This window comes from Mirounga leonina, unplaced genomic scaffold (genome assembly GCF_011800145.1).
Source record: "Mirounga leonina isolate KUSES-001 unplaced genomic scaffold, KU_Mleo_1.0 Mir_357, whole genome shotgun sequence".
Lineage (NCBI taxonomy): Eukaryota > Metazoa > Chordata > Mammalia > Carnivora > Phocidae > Mirounga > Mirounga leonina.
In genome coordinates this window covers 8,874,738-8,889,269 of record NW_023270702.1, presented here as the reverse complement: position 1 = coordinate 8,889,269, position 14,532 = coordinate 8,874,738, and the positions used below count along the sequence as shown (strand labels likewise).

The 14,532-nt window shown below is 42.5% G+C and overlaps 1 protein-coding gene across 3 annotated transcripts in view; it reads left to right on the top strand.

Annotated features, from left to right (window-relative positions):
• The window catches only part of ELOVL6 (ELOVL fatty acid elongase 6), a 128,208-nt gene extending 115,289 nt beyond the window's left edge, over positions 1–12,919 (top strand). For all 3 annotated transcript variants that reach the window (XM_035030279.1, XM_035030280.1, XM_035030281.1), the window contains 2 exons: positions 1,887–2,038; positions 10,062–12,919. In XM_035030279.1, the coding sequence (XP_034886170.1) occupies positions 1,887–2,038; positions 10,062–10,486 (577 nt within the window). In that variant the 3' untranslated portion in view covers positions 10,487–12,919. The remainder of the gene's footprint in view (positions 1–1,886; positions 2,039–10,061) is intronic.
• The last annotated feature ends 1,613 nt before the right edge of the window (positions 12,920–14,532 follow it).

Here is a 14,532-nt window from a genome sequence, read left to right as displayed (position 1 = left end):
AAGGGTGGAGATGGAGGACAAAGGGGCATTCAGAGCCTTGTGGGTCCTATTAAGGAGCTGGGGGTTTTATTCTGTATGCAGTGGGAAGCCACTAAAGGATTAAATAGGACCTACAACTGTAAAGTGACACCAAAAATACTATGCAGGATCATTTTATATGTTGGAAAGAGTAATTCCATTTAATGTAGGCTGTATGTCATTAAAGAAGCTACTTACAAAGTCCCAACTTGATAAACAGTTGCCAGGAATTCACCGTTATTACCTTGGTTTTATGCAAAGTTGACCTTTGGTTTTAGTGGGTGGATGCATGTTTATAGACCCTGTGGCCTAGTGGAATGGCTTATTCTGAAGCAACTCTTAAGATCTCTTTTTATTTTTTTAAGATTTTATTTATTTATTTGATAGAGAGAGACACACAGCGAGAGAGGGAACACAAGCAGGGGGAGTGGGAGAGGGAGAAGCAGGCTTCCCGCTGAGCAGGGAGCCCGATGCGGGGCTCGATCCCAGGACCCTGGGATCATGACCTGAGCCGAAGGCAGATGCTTAACGACTGAGCCACTCAGGAGCCCCTCTTAAGATCTCTTAAACAATAATGCCTCAGAGGAGAAATGAAAGCTCCTATTCTGAATTTGGTGAGGCTGCTACTAGTCTCAACAGCTGTCACTGGTTAATCTCCTAACTGACTTAGAGCCTTGACGGGGATGCTGCCAGAAAAAGGACGGCCGAGTTCAGCTCCCCACATGGTCAGCGGGCTTGGCTTTCAGTCATGCATGTGGTCCTCGTGCTCTGGTACATATGCCTGGGGGATCACTCCGTAATGGAGACTGCCTGTTCCAGTTGCAAAGTTCTTTCACACTTCAGGTTGCATTACTGAGCTCAACGCATTCCAGAGCTCTCCTGTTTCCTTGGCAGTTCCTTGATAAAAACTCCTGAAGCCAGTTCATTTCTCAACAATCTGAGTACCTGCGCCTGTGTGGAGGCAAAGACGTGACAGGGCTTTGAAGAACGGGGTTCGAACAGTGTTAGCCTGTGGTTATGGGAAGCAGAGGAGTGAGCCTGACTGGAGAGCTAAGCCTTCTGCTGGCTTCCATGAGAAAGATGGATTAGAGAGTGGAAGAGTGGGTAAGGGATGACAGTTGCGGGTTAGAGGCTGCTGCGGGGGTCCAGAAAGATGCCAAGTAGGTCTACATTGATAAGGCCAGTCCAAAGGTAAAGGAAGAGTTGGCTGAGAGAAACAAACATATTTCATGCAATCGAGCCGGGAGGGACTTCGAAAATGATTGGACATAGGACGGACTTGACATCATTCCAAGAGTCTTCAGCCAACCCCCTTTCATCCCCAAGGGACAGTTCTCAAGCTGAAACATAGTGGTCACCAGCTTCTCCGTGAGATCCTGCCCTGGATCCATTCCGCTTTGCCATGACCTCTTCTTGGTAACAGTGATGAGCAATACGTGGCATCACCTATTGCCTTTGGAATAAAGCACAGAGACGTTCTGTTGCTCTTGTTTACAAAACATTTTTTTAATTTTATTTTTAAAGATTTTATTTATTTATTTGAGACAGAGAGAATGAGAAAGAGAGAGCAAATGAGAGGGGGGAGGGTCAGAGGCAGAAGCAGGCTCCCTGCCGAGCAGGGAGCCCTATGCGGAACTCGATCCCGGGACTCCAGGATCACGACCTGAGCTGAAGGCAGTCGCTTAACCAACTGAGCCACCCAGGCGCCCGTTTACAAAACATTTTAAGATGCTTCTGGGTCAATGCAAATGATTATGAGTCATCTAGACCTCTTTCCCCTAGGTGGCAGGCAGTTTTCTAAGTGTGGGTAATGTCAGAAATGAAATGATTTGCCTGAATGTTGTTTCTTTTCTCTTTTCATTATGAAGTATATTCGGTGCTCTTCGAACTGGTGCTTATATGGTGTACATTTTGATGACCAAAGGCCTGAAGCAGTCAGTTTGTGACCAGAGTTTTTACAATGGACCTGTCAGCAAATTCTGGGCTTATGCATTTGTGCTAAGCAAAGCACCCGAACTAGGTGAGTGTCTTCTCTCCTTCCGTTTCCACCCCCACCCCTCTGGGTAGCTACACACCCACAAGATTTACTTATTTGAAAACAGACAAAGAAACGATTTGAAGGTCCTGTTTTGTTGGTTGCAGGAAAGTTATAACCCATGAATTTGAGTTCTTGATTAACTTTTCCACTATCTCTTTCTCTCCCCTCCTTCCCTCCATTTCAACAATTGTACATTGTGTATGTGAAGAGCAAAATCGTTGACGAAAACATGCCGGCTTCCAGACACTACTGGAAATACACTCCCAGGGGCGTATAAAGTCTACCAGGTGCCTTCTGTCCGGGGCGTTAATGGCTGTGCTAAGATGATAATATGGAGGGAAATCCACAGTGCAGCTCTCTCCCAGTCCCACAAGGAAACAGACTTTCATCCTGCCGTTAGGATTCAGACGAGGAGACTAGGCTTTCCGTTTGGGTATCCTCATGTTCTAATTAACAAATGCTAAGGGTTGGTTTCTGGTATTGTTTGATTTGAATCATCTAAGAGATGGGCCTTGGAGAAGAGGAATGTGGCTCCCCTTCTAGAACTGAATCCAAAATACTGGCTATGTATATAGATTCCTAAGGTTTTTCCTTCAGCTCTTTAATGGTGTTGAATAGAAGTGTGGTCCAGATTCACAGAAACAATGGAAAATTAGTGGCAAGGATGTGACATGGATGTAGTTCACCAGGAAAATATCTTTACTGCTGGAGAAAGGGATCTGCTGGTGATCATAAACTCTGGGTTCATCCGTGAGCAGTACTGGCCATCAGCTCACAAACTCATATATATCCTTAGGGAACACCTATTCATTGTTTGGGTTTTTTAATTTTTTATTGGGAATTAAGAATTCTGTTATTTAGTTCAAAATATTTATTTATAGATTGGGTTCCCTCTCCTGTTTCTCCTAAAAAGGGGGTTAGAGGTTTTACTTTCCTTATACGCCACATACAATTCAAGCTATCTGCAGTCTTCCTTTTTTTTTTTAATTTTATTTTATTATGTTATGTTAGTCATCATATATTACATCATTAGTTTTTGATGTAGTGTTCCATGATTCATTGTTTGCGTATAACACCCAGTGCTCTATGCAGAACGTGCCCTCTTTAATACCCGTCACCAGGCTAACCCATCCCCCCACCCCCTCCCCTCTAGAACCCTCAGTTTGTTTCTCAGAGTCCAAAGTCTCTCATGGTCCATCTCCCCCTCCGATTTCCCCGCTTCATTTTTCCCTTCCTACTATCTTCTTTTTTTTAATTAACATATAATGTATTATTTGTTTCAGAGGTACAGGTCTGTGATTCAACAGTCTTACACAATTCACAGCACTCAGCATAGCACATACCCTCCCCAATGTCTATCACCCAGCCACCCCATCCCTCCCACCCCCCACCACTCCAGCAACCCTCAGTTTGTGAGATCATATGATACTTGTCTTTCTCTGAATGACTTATTTCGCTTGGCATAATACCCTCTAGTTCCATCCACATCGTTGCAAACGGCAAGATTTTTGTTTTTTGTTTTTTGTTTTTAAAGATTTTATTTATTTAGGGCGCCTGGATGGCTCAGTTGGTTAAGCGACTGCCTTCGGCTCAGGTCATGATCCCAGGGTCCTGGGATCGAGTCCCACATCGGGCTCCCAGCTCAGCGGGGAGCCTGCTTCTCCCTCTGACCCTCTCCTCTCTCATGCTGTTTCTCTCTCGCTCGCTCTCCAATAAATAAATAAATAAAATCTTTAAAAAAAATTTAAAAAAAAAAGATTTTATTTATTTATTTGAGACAGAGAGAATGAGAGAGAGAGAGCACATGAGAGGGGGGAGGGTCCAAGGGAGAAGCAGGCTCCCTGCCGAGCAGGGAGCCCGATGCGGGACTCGATCCCGGGACTCCAGGATCATGACCTGAGCCGAAAGCAGTCGCTTAACCAACTGAGCCACCCAGGCGCCCAAGATTTTGGTTTTTTGATGGCTGCATAATATTCCTGTGTGTGTGTGTGTGTGTGTGTGTGTATACACCACATCTTCTTTATCTATTCATCATCCACAGTCTTTCTTTAAGGTATCTTTACTTCATATCCTGTGTCTGTTCACAAAGGATATGAGGTCTCTCGGATGTGAATGTCGGCTACTTGTCTGTCCTGCCTCCAAAGGGAGGGCAATTGATTTGAATTGTTAGTTTGACCATTGTTTTCCCAAGTCAAAGACAAGGGAAGAACAGCAGAGGAAAACTTCTGAAAACCTTTGCTAAGAAGAGCAGGGGTATGGAGATAGATCCTCTACAGCCCAAAATGACTAGATCACTGTTGTGTGTGCATGCACACATACAAGAGCCCACGGAGGCAGACGTAGGTTGAAATGCATTGGTATGTATGTGTTCATTCATTCCCTTAACGTATTTATATTAAACACCTACAGTAGGCATTTAATAGGGGCTAGAATCGAATGTCTAACTCCTCTAAAAAGAAATTTAGAATATGAATTTTATGAACCAGGCCCCAGGAGGCCAGTTTTCATATTTGAATTGAGACCACAAGCTGCCAGATCTTAGGCTAGAAAAATGTTTTTGAAACTTGGAGCTACAGACAGTGCCTAAGACAGATGTGTTTTTAGGAATTTCAAAATTCTATGGGAACATTTTAATTTTGTGTTTTCACTTATAGATTAAAAACAAGACTGTCTTGCCAGATATATTTCTTTCATAGTTATTCTTTAGATTCATAGAGCATCTGAACCAGATTACTTCTTCTCAAACTAGTGTTGGTCTGAGAATGTGAGCATGTATTCTCTTGGGGTTGTGTGACATTCTCTTTAAAATTCATACATTATTAATGTTTGAGAATTACTCACTTTGAGAAATATCAGATATCTCTGACTTTTCATTTAGGCTGTATAATAAGTATCTTTATGAATCTGCCCATCTTTTTTGACACAGAACTGACTACAGATGTATGAAAACAGTAAATGCACGAACCATGTGGCTCCCTCTACATGTCACCACGAAACACTTCACAGAGTTTCACTACCCTCAACATTTGTGAAAAGAATCAGCAGTGGTGCCTCTATGCTTTGGGGCCTTAAGCCTTAAATTGCAAAGGAGCATCCTCAGTGTTTGCTTCTTGAAATCATCTTCCTTGCAAGGGCTGCTTGTCTGCGCTCTGAGTTTTATCCACGTGAATTTGAGGGACTTGACACTAAAAATAGTCCCTTCTACCTTTAGAATAATTTCTTGAAGAGCCACCCCAACCTATTCATAGTGGTCATTTTCCTTCAAAGACATGAGTAGACCTATACTGTCTGTTCTCCCATCTTCTGCTCCATACTGACATCAAAGTTTCAGGATAGCAGACAGAGTTCGAATTGCCACAGAAGAACTGTCAGTGAAGTACTAAGAGGTATTCGTGCCATTGCCCTCTGTCTTGTTAGAGTGTTGGTCTGGATGATGCTAATTAATCACCTGTCTTAATTTAATGTACACCCAGACATGCCACTCCCTACCACCCCAATGTTGGCTTATAATTGAACACAATCCTATTCCCTCTTGAGCCCAGAAGGAACTGGACCGTAGTCCCTTGTGATGTTGTTTTGGTGATCCCTTTCCCTAAGAAGCCTCATTCACCATAGTGGTTTGTAGGCTGGATATCAAACAATCCATTTCTTCACAGTGAAAATAAAGGATTGAAGTGCTGACAATGGGCTAAAGAGTTGGAAAAAAATAAAATCCTAAACTTGATCTGGTTCTTTAATGAGGCTAGTGATATTCTTCATGTCGTTTCAGGTTCATTATACAGGTATTTTCATGGTCAGAGTACCCTTTTTTCAGTTTTAAGATATGCCGTATTTTCTCTCAAATGTTCTGGAGCTCACTGACAAATGGTCTTGCCAAACTAAACTTCTGAATCAAAATAGATCCAAAAACCAGATAGCCAGCCCCTAGCCCTAATTCAGCAAACGTGTTTTCTTGGATGCCTTCTTGTTCATTTTGGAAGTTAAATCCCTTTCCAGTTTTTTTGCTCCTAGAAGACATTGCTGCTACCATTTAATTAAGAAAGATCTATCCACTTGGATTATTGAGAACTTTTCTTATTTTTAGGTCCTAAGCTCTGCTTTTCAATACTCTAAGATTCTGGACTCCCTTATGTGCAGCAGAAAGAGAAGGTTCTTGTGAGAAGGGATAGTTCCTCTGTGTTCAATACCAAACCTCTATTTTCCCACCAAAACCCGCATGCCTGCAGTTTTCAGTATACTTTTTTGGGGGGAGGAGGGGCAGGCAAAATACACCTACATCAAATTTACCATTTCTAAGCGTACAGGGCTGTGGCATTAAGAACACTTGCGTCGTTGCACGACCATCGCCATCATGCTTCCCTAGCACTGTTTCATCTTCCCCAACTGACGCTATTAAACACTGCCCTTCACTGCACTCTTAAGAGCAAGAAGGGCTTTCTGTTTCAGCAGAAAACAATGAGCTCATTTCAGTGAATTATAGAGTTACAACCCATTAGAACAAATGAGGAGAAGAGAACCACCAACCTGCTTTGTGTGCCAAAATCCGTGCGCGCCTACTGTTTGAATTATATTAAAACCTGCTGAGATTTGCTTTTGTTAAAACTTGGAAACATCTGCTCTGAGTCTAGGTCCTTGCTCAGTTGAGCTTGTCATTGTTTTTGAAACTCTGACTCAGCAGAGCTCCAGCTAACTCTGTGAAGAGGGGCACGGCCATCTGGGACAAACCACACAGAGTGGCCTCTTGGGGACTCTGAGCACCCTGGGTGTTTCCAAATGCTGACCGACGGCTCCACAGCAGCACAGACGTCTGTATTAACAGGCACACAGGCTGGACGCGTATCCGCTGGGAGGGACACTTTGGAATGAGATTACCTACAGACTGGCTCTTGGCTGAAAATAGCTGAATCTAAAGTTAGAGAGACTCTGGTGGAGAAAACATGAACCAGCGGTCACTCAAATGGGTGACGTGGCTGAATTTTTCAAGAATCGAAAGTCCCACTGCTTATTGTTGGTCAACATTCTTTCCAGACTGCCAACCATACCTTTGACCAGACAAACAAAAGAAAAAAAAAAACATAGGAGGTCTCAGGAAGCCCTTCCGGAACCCCACCAGTGTGCCCTTCCCCTTACCCAGGGGAAACTACCATTCCCTAGGTCAACAGCCTTCTTGGGGATGGTAACCTTGATGCGGCATTAGAGTGGTGGTCCTGAGAGGCTCCAGGGCTATTACTGGAAAATACTCATCTTTATTACTCCACCTGCCATCCTGTATGTCTGTTCCAGAAAAAATTCTTAAAGGAATTCAAATTAATTTTGTTTGGAAGATCTCATGACATCAGGGCGCCTGGGTGGTGCAGTCGGTTAAGCATCCAACTCCTGGTTTCGGCTCAGATCATGATCTCAGGGTCGTGAGATCGAGCCCCACGCCCAGATCCATGCTCAGCAGGAGTCTGCTTGGGTTTCTATCTCCTTCTCCTTCTGCCCCTCCCCCTGCACTCTCCCCGCCGCCAAAATAATAAATAAATCTGTAAAAAAAAAAAAAAAACATAACATGTGCTTCACCTTCAGCTCCCCCATATTAAATGGAAACACATAATGTGTCTCAGTCATGCCCCCTACTAATGAGATCTGAGACCCCTACTCAGACATGAAAAACAAAGCAAGTTTCAGTACCAGAATCATAGGTTCCACTTTTCATTCCAGGTTAGCCCATTCCCATACGGCCTGTCTTTTGTCCCCTATTACTCTCCTCACACTGAAGTTGTTCTTTAGACAATAAAGTTTTAATATAAAAATGACGATAAAATCGGAGGGGTAGACGAACCATGAGAGACGATAGACTCTGAAAAACAAACTGAGGGTTCTAGAGGGGAGGGAGGTGGGAGGATGGGTTAGCCTGGTGGTGGGTATTGAGGAGGGCACATTCTGCATGGAGCACTGGGTGTTGTGCACAAACAATGAATCATGGAACACTTCATCTAAAACTAATGATGTAATGTATGGGGATTAACATAAGAATAAAATATTTATAAAGTGAAAAAAAAATGACGATAGAGTTAAGATTAAATCTAAAGAATTAAAAAGGAGGAGATACCTATTACTCTATAGCAAATACCTTAATGTAGTGTGTTTGGGTATTGTGTGGCTTATACATTTCAGTCATGCTTAGAGGCTTGTAAAAAAACATCTTCTCAATGATGAATGACTGAATTTGTTTTTACCATGTAATTCCTTGGACTTCTACCCTCTTTGCACCGTGAACAAAAGTAGGCTGGAATTATTGTGTCTGCATTATAGTTTACTGAGCGAAGGGAGGCACAGAGTAGTAATTACACAGAAATGGTGGATCTTTGACAGGCACACAAAAATAGCGCAGTTTAACGCTAAGAAGTAGACCCCAGGTCTCCTGATACCAGTTTTGTCCCTAAAGTACATTAGTCAGAGCCACTGTCACCATCAATCATTATCAGTCTGTCTGAACTTATAGGCATAATATGTCAGGCATCTCGCAAGAGAGAAAAGGACTTCAAAGGAAATTTTATAATATGTTTGGAGATGCAGCAACTGGTAGCTCTCCTTTTCTATTCTAAACAAATAGGAATTTTCTGTTCTAAACAAATATGAAGTGCTAACGTTTAACACTTCAGTAGGGAAACAGACGAAGAGCTCCTGCTGAGTGCAATAACCTAGGTTATTCCAACCACGGCCATCAGAGCCTTAAAAATCTTCCCAAGGCCTCACATTCTTTGACCCTTCCTAGTGCCACGTGGTTTAGGGCATCCGTGAAGTCTGAGGGATAAGACAAAGGTAAGTACTAATTCCCTTTGTGCTTCATTAGATTTCAGAATAAGAAGAGGGACCTTCTAGTTCTCCTTGTCGTACCGAAACAAGTCAAGTTTGAGTTCACTGAAGGTCACGAAGGAGGTTGGGTTTTCCCATCCCTGAGAAGAACACAGAGCTAGGAAAGAGAATGGAGCATAAATCCTGTTTTCATGCTTGTTAATGGAATCGTGTGCATCTGTTACTATGCTTGCTCTTCATCCATTTGGACGTAAGTGTCCTATGGTATATATTTTGGAATCCCTAAGGCTTTTCAGAGAATCATTACATATAAATAGCATCTACCTACCTGAGCATAATTCTGGCTTCTATAACATAAATTTTCCCACCTTAGGGACAGTGGTCTTTTTCTTCAAAAGGATGCTCTTAATAATAGATTCTGGAAAGCCTTCTCAAAGTTAACTCCGTAAAAATGTGTGTCATTCTCTGTTCTTATCACTCGATTCATTGGTATAAAATATTCAGGTTACCGTGTTCAGCAAATATGGTAGAGGGTGACTTTTCTTCTCTTTTTTTCTGTTTTTGCCTTTGTTTCAATTTTCCTCCTCTGACTACCAAATGTCTGTCGAGGCTTCACCTTTTACAGGGAGCTCACAAAGATAGGTTTTTTTAGGAGTAGCTTTCGCCATATACCAAAGAAAAATGGTCTTCGTACTCCAGAGAGGCCTGCGAACGTTTTGCTGGGCACTTGAACTCTAATCTGTTTCTCTCTATTGAGAAATGATCCGAGGGAAGTCACTTGACTTTTCCAGATAATATTTCCTAAAATGTACGGTCAAGTTAGAAATTGGGTAACGTGACTGCTCATGTCCCTTCTGGATCGAAAATTGGTAAGATTTTGTGTATAACAGCCTTCTGAAAGTAACATCTGTCGCCTGTTCTCCCTGTGCCAGGAGGGCGCACTGGTCATCTTATTAAGCCCTCAGACAATCCCAAGCTACTGCTGCTACCCCCGTGACTATCCTCATTTTACAGAAACTGGAAAAGAGTGAGGAGGAGTAACTCGCCCAAGCTCACGGAGCTAGTCCAGATCCGTCCAGCACTCTAACCCAGTCCATTTCACCCTCCAAGTACGAGTTGAAGCGATGTACCTTGTGGGGAAAATACGGATTCTTGTTACATCACGGTCGAGGGGCTCACGTAGGCTTTTTTCCTTCTCTTTCAGGAGACACGATATTCATTATTCTGAGGAAGCAAAAGCTGATCTTCCTGCATTGGTACCACCACATCACTGTGCTACTCTACTCTTGGTACTCCTACAAGGACATGGTAGCCGGGGGCGGTTGGTTCATGACCATGAACTACAGCGTGCACGCCGTGATGTACTCTTACTATGCCTTGCGAGCGGCAGGGTTCCGGGTCTCCCGCAAGTTTGCCATGTTCATCACCTTGTCCCAGATCACTCAGATGCTGATGGGCTGCGTCATTAACTACTTGGTCTTCTACTGGATGCAGCATGACCAGTGTCACTCTCACTTTCAGAACATCTTCTGGTCCTCACTCATGTACCTCAGCTACCTTGTGCTCTTCTGCCACTTCTTCTTTGAGGCCTACATCGGCAAGATGAGGAAAACAACGAAGGCTGAATAGTGTTGGAACTGAGGAGGAAGCCACAGCTCAGGGTCATCAAGAAAAACAATAGACAAAAGAAAATGGCACAAGGAATCACACATGGTGCAGCTAAAACAAAACAAAACACATGAGCAAACACAAAACCCAACCCAAGGCAGCTTAGGGATAATAAGGTTGACTCAGCCCAGTAAGTTTATGATCCTTTTTGGGTGAGGACTCACTGAGTGCACCTCCATCTCAAAGGACTGCTGCTGGAGACCCCATTCCCTCCTTAACTGTCAGCTCTAGGGCAAATGAGAACAAAAGTGAGCCAGAGGCATGGAGAGAGGGAGAGCGAGAGAGAGAGAGAGAGAGAGAGAGAGAGAAATAGAAGGTCAACAAAGGCTATTAACACTATATGGAAAAAAAAGTATTTACTAAGTGTTATATTTCTCTAAGAATGAAAGAAGTTTACTTAAGAAACTGTGCGAGCACATACACACACAATCCTTTCTAATCTTTTTGGACACACAATAGAATAGATACAAAATGGAAGAGACACAGGGTGTATATCTAGGACAATAATGCTTTTGCAAAAATTAAAGCCTTCTTAAGAAAGGCCAGTAGCTGTAGCCCCCGTGAGAAGAGATGTCTTAATCACCTCTCATGAAAACGATGTAAACAATTGTATTCCAACTACGAGAAGGACTGGTGTTTTTCCCTTCCTAGCCCAGTCTGGGGCTAGTGACTTTGCCAGAACCAAATGGGGCACAGTATTTTTCCAAGGTTCTTCCTGGGAGGATGGAAACAGTGCAGACCAGTTCCTAACGGGGCAGCTCCACCTCAGAGCACTTCTGATGGTTTCACTGTAATTTCCACTCTGAAATGAGCTCTCAAGGATTATCCTTGGTTCGGGGGCCCCAGGCTTTTGAACGGAAGAGTAAATACCGAATAGCAAAGTTAAAACTCTACCAAATGATTTGAAAATGGATTCTGTACCACCTCTAAAAAGGGTCAGCCCCATACCATTCTTGAGCTGGGAAAAGGACAGTGGGGAAAGATGGGAGCCCAGGATCCATCCAACAGACACACTCGGTATACCCCCACTCTATTTGACTTCACACACGCACTCATGGCTTCCCAAATGAAACCCTGTTGTACGGTCCATATGTTCTATATTTTTGTGAATTTCACAAAGAAATCTGCAGGGCTCTTCCTGATATTGGGTGAACACTGTGTTTCCGCATCATCTGCGTCTGCTCCCCGAGCGACGCAGAGGTGTGTAAAGTGCCCTCTGCTGGTCAAGTGGAGATACTTCAACAAACCCTTTATGGCAAGTTTGGCTGGAACAGGTGACAACAAAGGGCCCCCGATACACTTATCCTTCAAGTTTTCAGTGATCTAAAACACTCGTCATATTTTTGGCCAAATCAGAAGACCCTCCTCCTGCTTCAAGTCAGCTTCAGAAATTTTTTTAAAAAGGACTTCTGCTCTGGAACTCAGAAAATCAGCTTATTAAGAGCCATATTCTCTATAAAAAGAGAGAGAGAGAGAGAGAAAGAAATGAAAGCTAGATAATATAATATTATCTGTAATACTTCAGTCCTTTACAAGCCAAATAATGTGTCTACATTCCTAGTATTTCAAAGAAGCAATTATATAAAATCGTTCAATGTGATATGCTAGTACTCTAATCGGTTAAGTAGCTTCATGATTAGACAAACCAGATGGCACGATTAGCGGCTACACTTCATATAGCTCGTACATGCATCACTACACATACGTGCACACAGATGTGGGGTACACTCAACTTCAAAGCCCAGATGAACAGGAACCCGTTTTTCTGGCTAGCAGAAAAAGAAAACTGTTGTTTATCTTTTGCTTTCTTTGAGAGTATACAGTAAAAGGGATTTTTCAGATTATTTTTATATTATTTTAGCTTTAATTGTGCTGTCATTCATGAAACAGAGCTGCTCTGCTTCTGTCAGAGATGACAAGGGCTTTCTCAGCATCTTGTTTATGTGTGGAATTTGAAAGAATAAAGTTTTATCCCATTCTGTGTGAAGGGTTTGAACAATGAACAAAGAATCCATGCAAACCAGGTCATGACCGCTAGACCCGGGGCGGGGCGGCGGGGGGGTTGGCGCTGGGCTATGCAGGGAGGGAAGCTGTTACATCTGTATTAAATTATCGTGGGCAGTCTACGATGTCTTGACATTGGTTCTTAGATGAGAAACAACTGATGGAGGGATGTGTTGTGATTCTTAGTGTGGAAACCGACGTGAGCTAAAAGGATAGGTCCTGCTATAACAATTACGAGGTTCTTAGGCTGCATATAATGTTCTTTTGAGCTTTGAAAAGACATGATACTGTGCAATAAGCTTTTTTTCTTATAAAAGAAAATGAGCAGAATATTTCACATGAGAAAAAGGCCAAATAGCTGACTTGAGCTTAATTGAAGGACCAGTTCGAGCTTAGCTGGTTGATTTAATTATTGAATCCATTGATTAATCATTGGCCCTTTAATGCAGGTTAGAATAAGGAAATGAGCATAGACCTTAAATAGACTCTAAATGATGCTTCCAAAGCACTTTGATCTTGGTACAATTTCATACTTGTGTTCACTTGTGAGATAACTTAGAATTTTTTTTACAGGTTGAATGTCTAATAAATAGTTTGTAAATTGGCTAAATAAATCTAAAGGCTTTTCAGACATTTCTCATGGGAAGAAAGAAAAACAAAAAAAAAAAATTCTGGTATTAGAGGTTCAATACAGTGTTTTTAACATCTCAGTTTAACTGCTTAATTGTATCAAGATAAGAGGCTGGACCACTAGCCCATGGCAAATCTGAATCCTACCAGAGAACTGACTGCCACACAGATAATCCTACTGTCAGTTAACATTCCAGAAAAACTTGGGGCAGGCAAGTTTTCAGAACTGCCCCACTATGCTGCAATAGATTATCTTTCTATTGGAGATTTTCTACTGCATTCCAATCCCATTATGGTGAAAACGTTTCTGGATTGAAAAAACAAACATCCTTCATTTCATATCTAAGTGCATGTAATTTGATGCCCTCAGTCTGAGTATCAACCCAAGTCTATGAGTTTGCAATGAAAAACATTCTAATGAAAAAATGCTCTATTCATAGAACAGGAGGTTTGATCTGGGTCTTCTAGTTTTGCTAATGAGAAAAGAGGAAGCACTACGTTATTTAAATCCATGCCAGGTCAAAGTACTGAATTAAAATCATGTATTGAGGTTATTATTCCAGATGATTTACTCTCACCCTTCTACTCACACTCTACTATAACAATTGGAGGGGCGGGGTAGGGATAATACATACATATATGTTGCTCAAGGGGAAAGAAAATTGATTGGGTCCCTCTCACTTCCCCACCTCTCTACTAATGTAGCTCAGGCCTGAGTCAGAAACTTCATGTGAGGAGGGGTTTTGCAGAACTGAATAGAAGAACACTTCTGGGAAAGAGATCTACAGATTTTTTTTTTTTAAATCAGATGTGGTGTCTTTATGATAAAACCTCACATCAAAGAAATAATGCACCTGGAGTCAACTACACTGAGTAGAATGCTCCAGAAGCCTGGCCTCATTCCCAGACTGCTAAATTACCTGGGAGAGACAGCATGCTCAGGTTATATCTTTTCTTTATCCTGATAAAACAGCCTCCCCTCAGAGACTACGTGTCGCACAACTGTCAGCTCCAGCACATTCTGGGGGCTTTTTTTTTTCCTCAGAGTTGTTGGACTGGCCATGTGCTGATTCAAGAGAGCTGTTAATAGAGAAGATCCGGGAGATTTTTGCCTCCCAGAGCTCAGCACTTTGAGTTATATGTGGATGGCCCATGCCTGTCTCTCCCATACACTTATTTCCCTGAACAAGTTTCCATCCCCGAGAGTGTAACTGAGTGAAAATTTCATGAGGAAAGCCCAGAACTTTCTGACATTCCAGTCTTTGTTTCCAATAACATTTTGCTATCAATTCAGGATGGTAGAGCCTATGTTCATGCTGTGAGTCCCTGTCCCCTGTAGCTTTCTTAAGTTGTTCTCTGTCTCGTAGGCAACG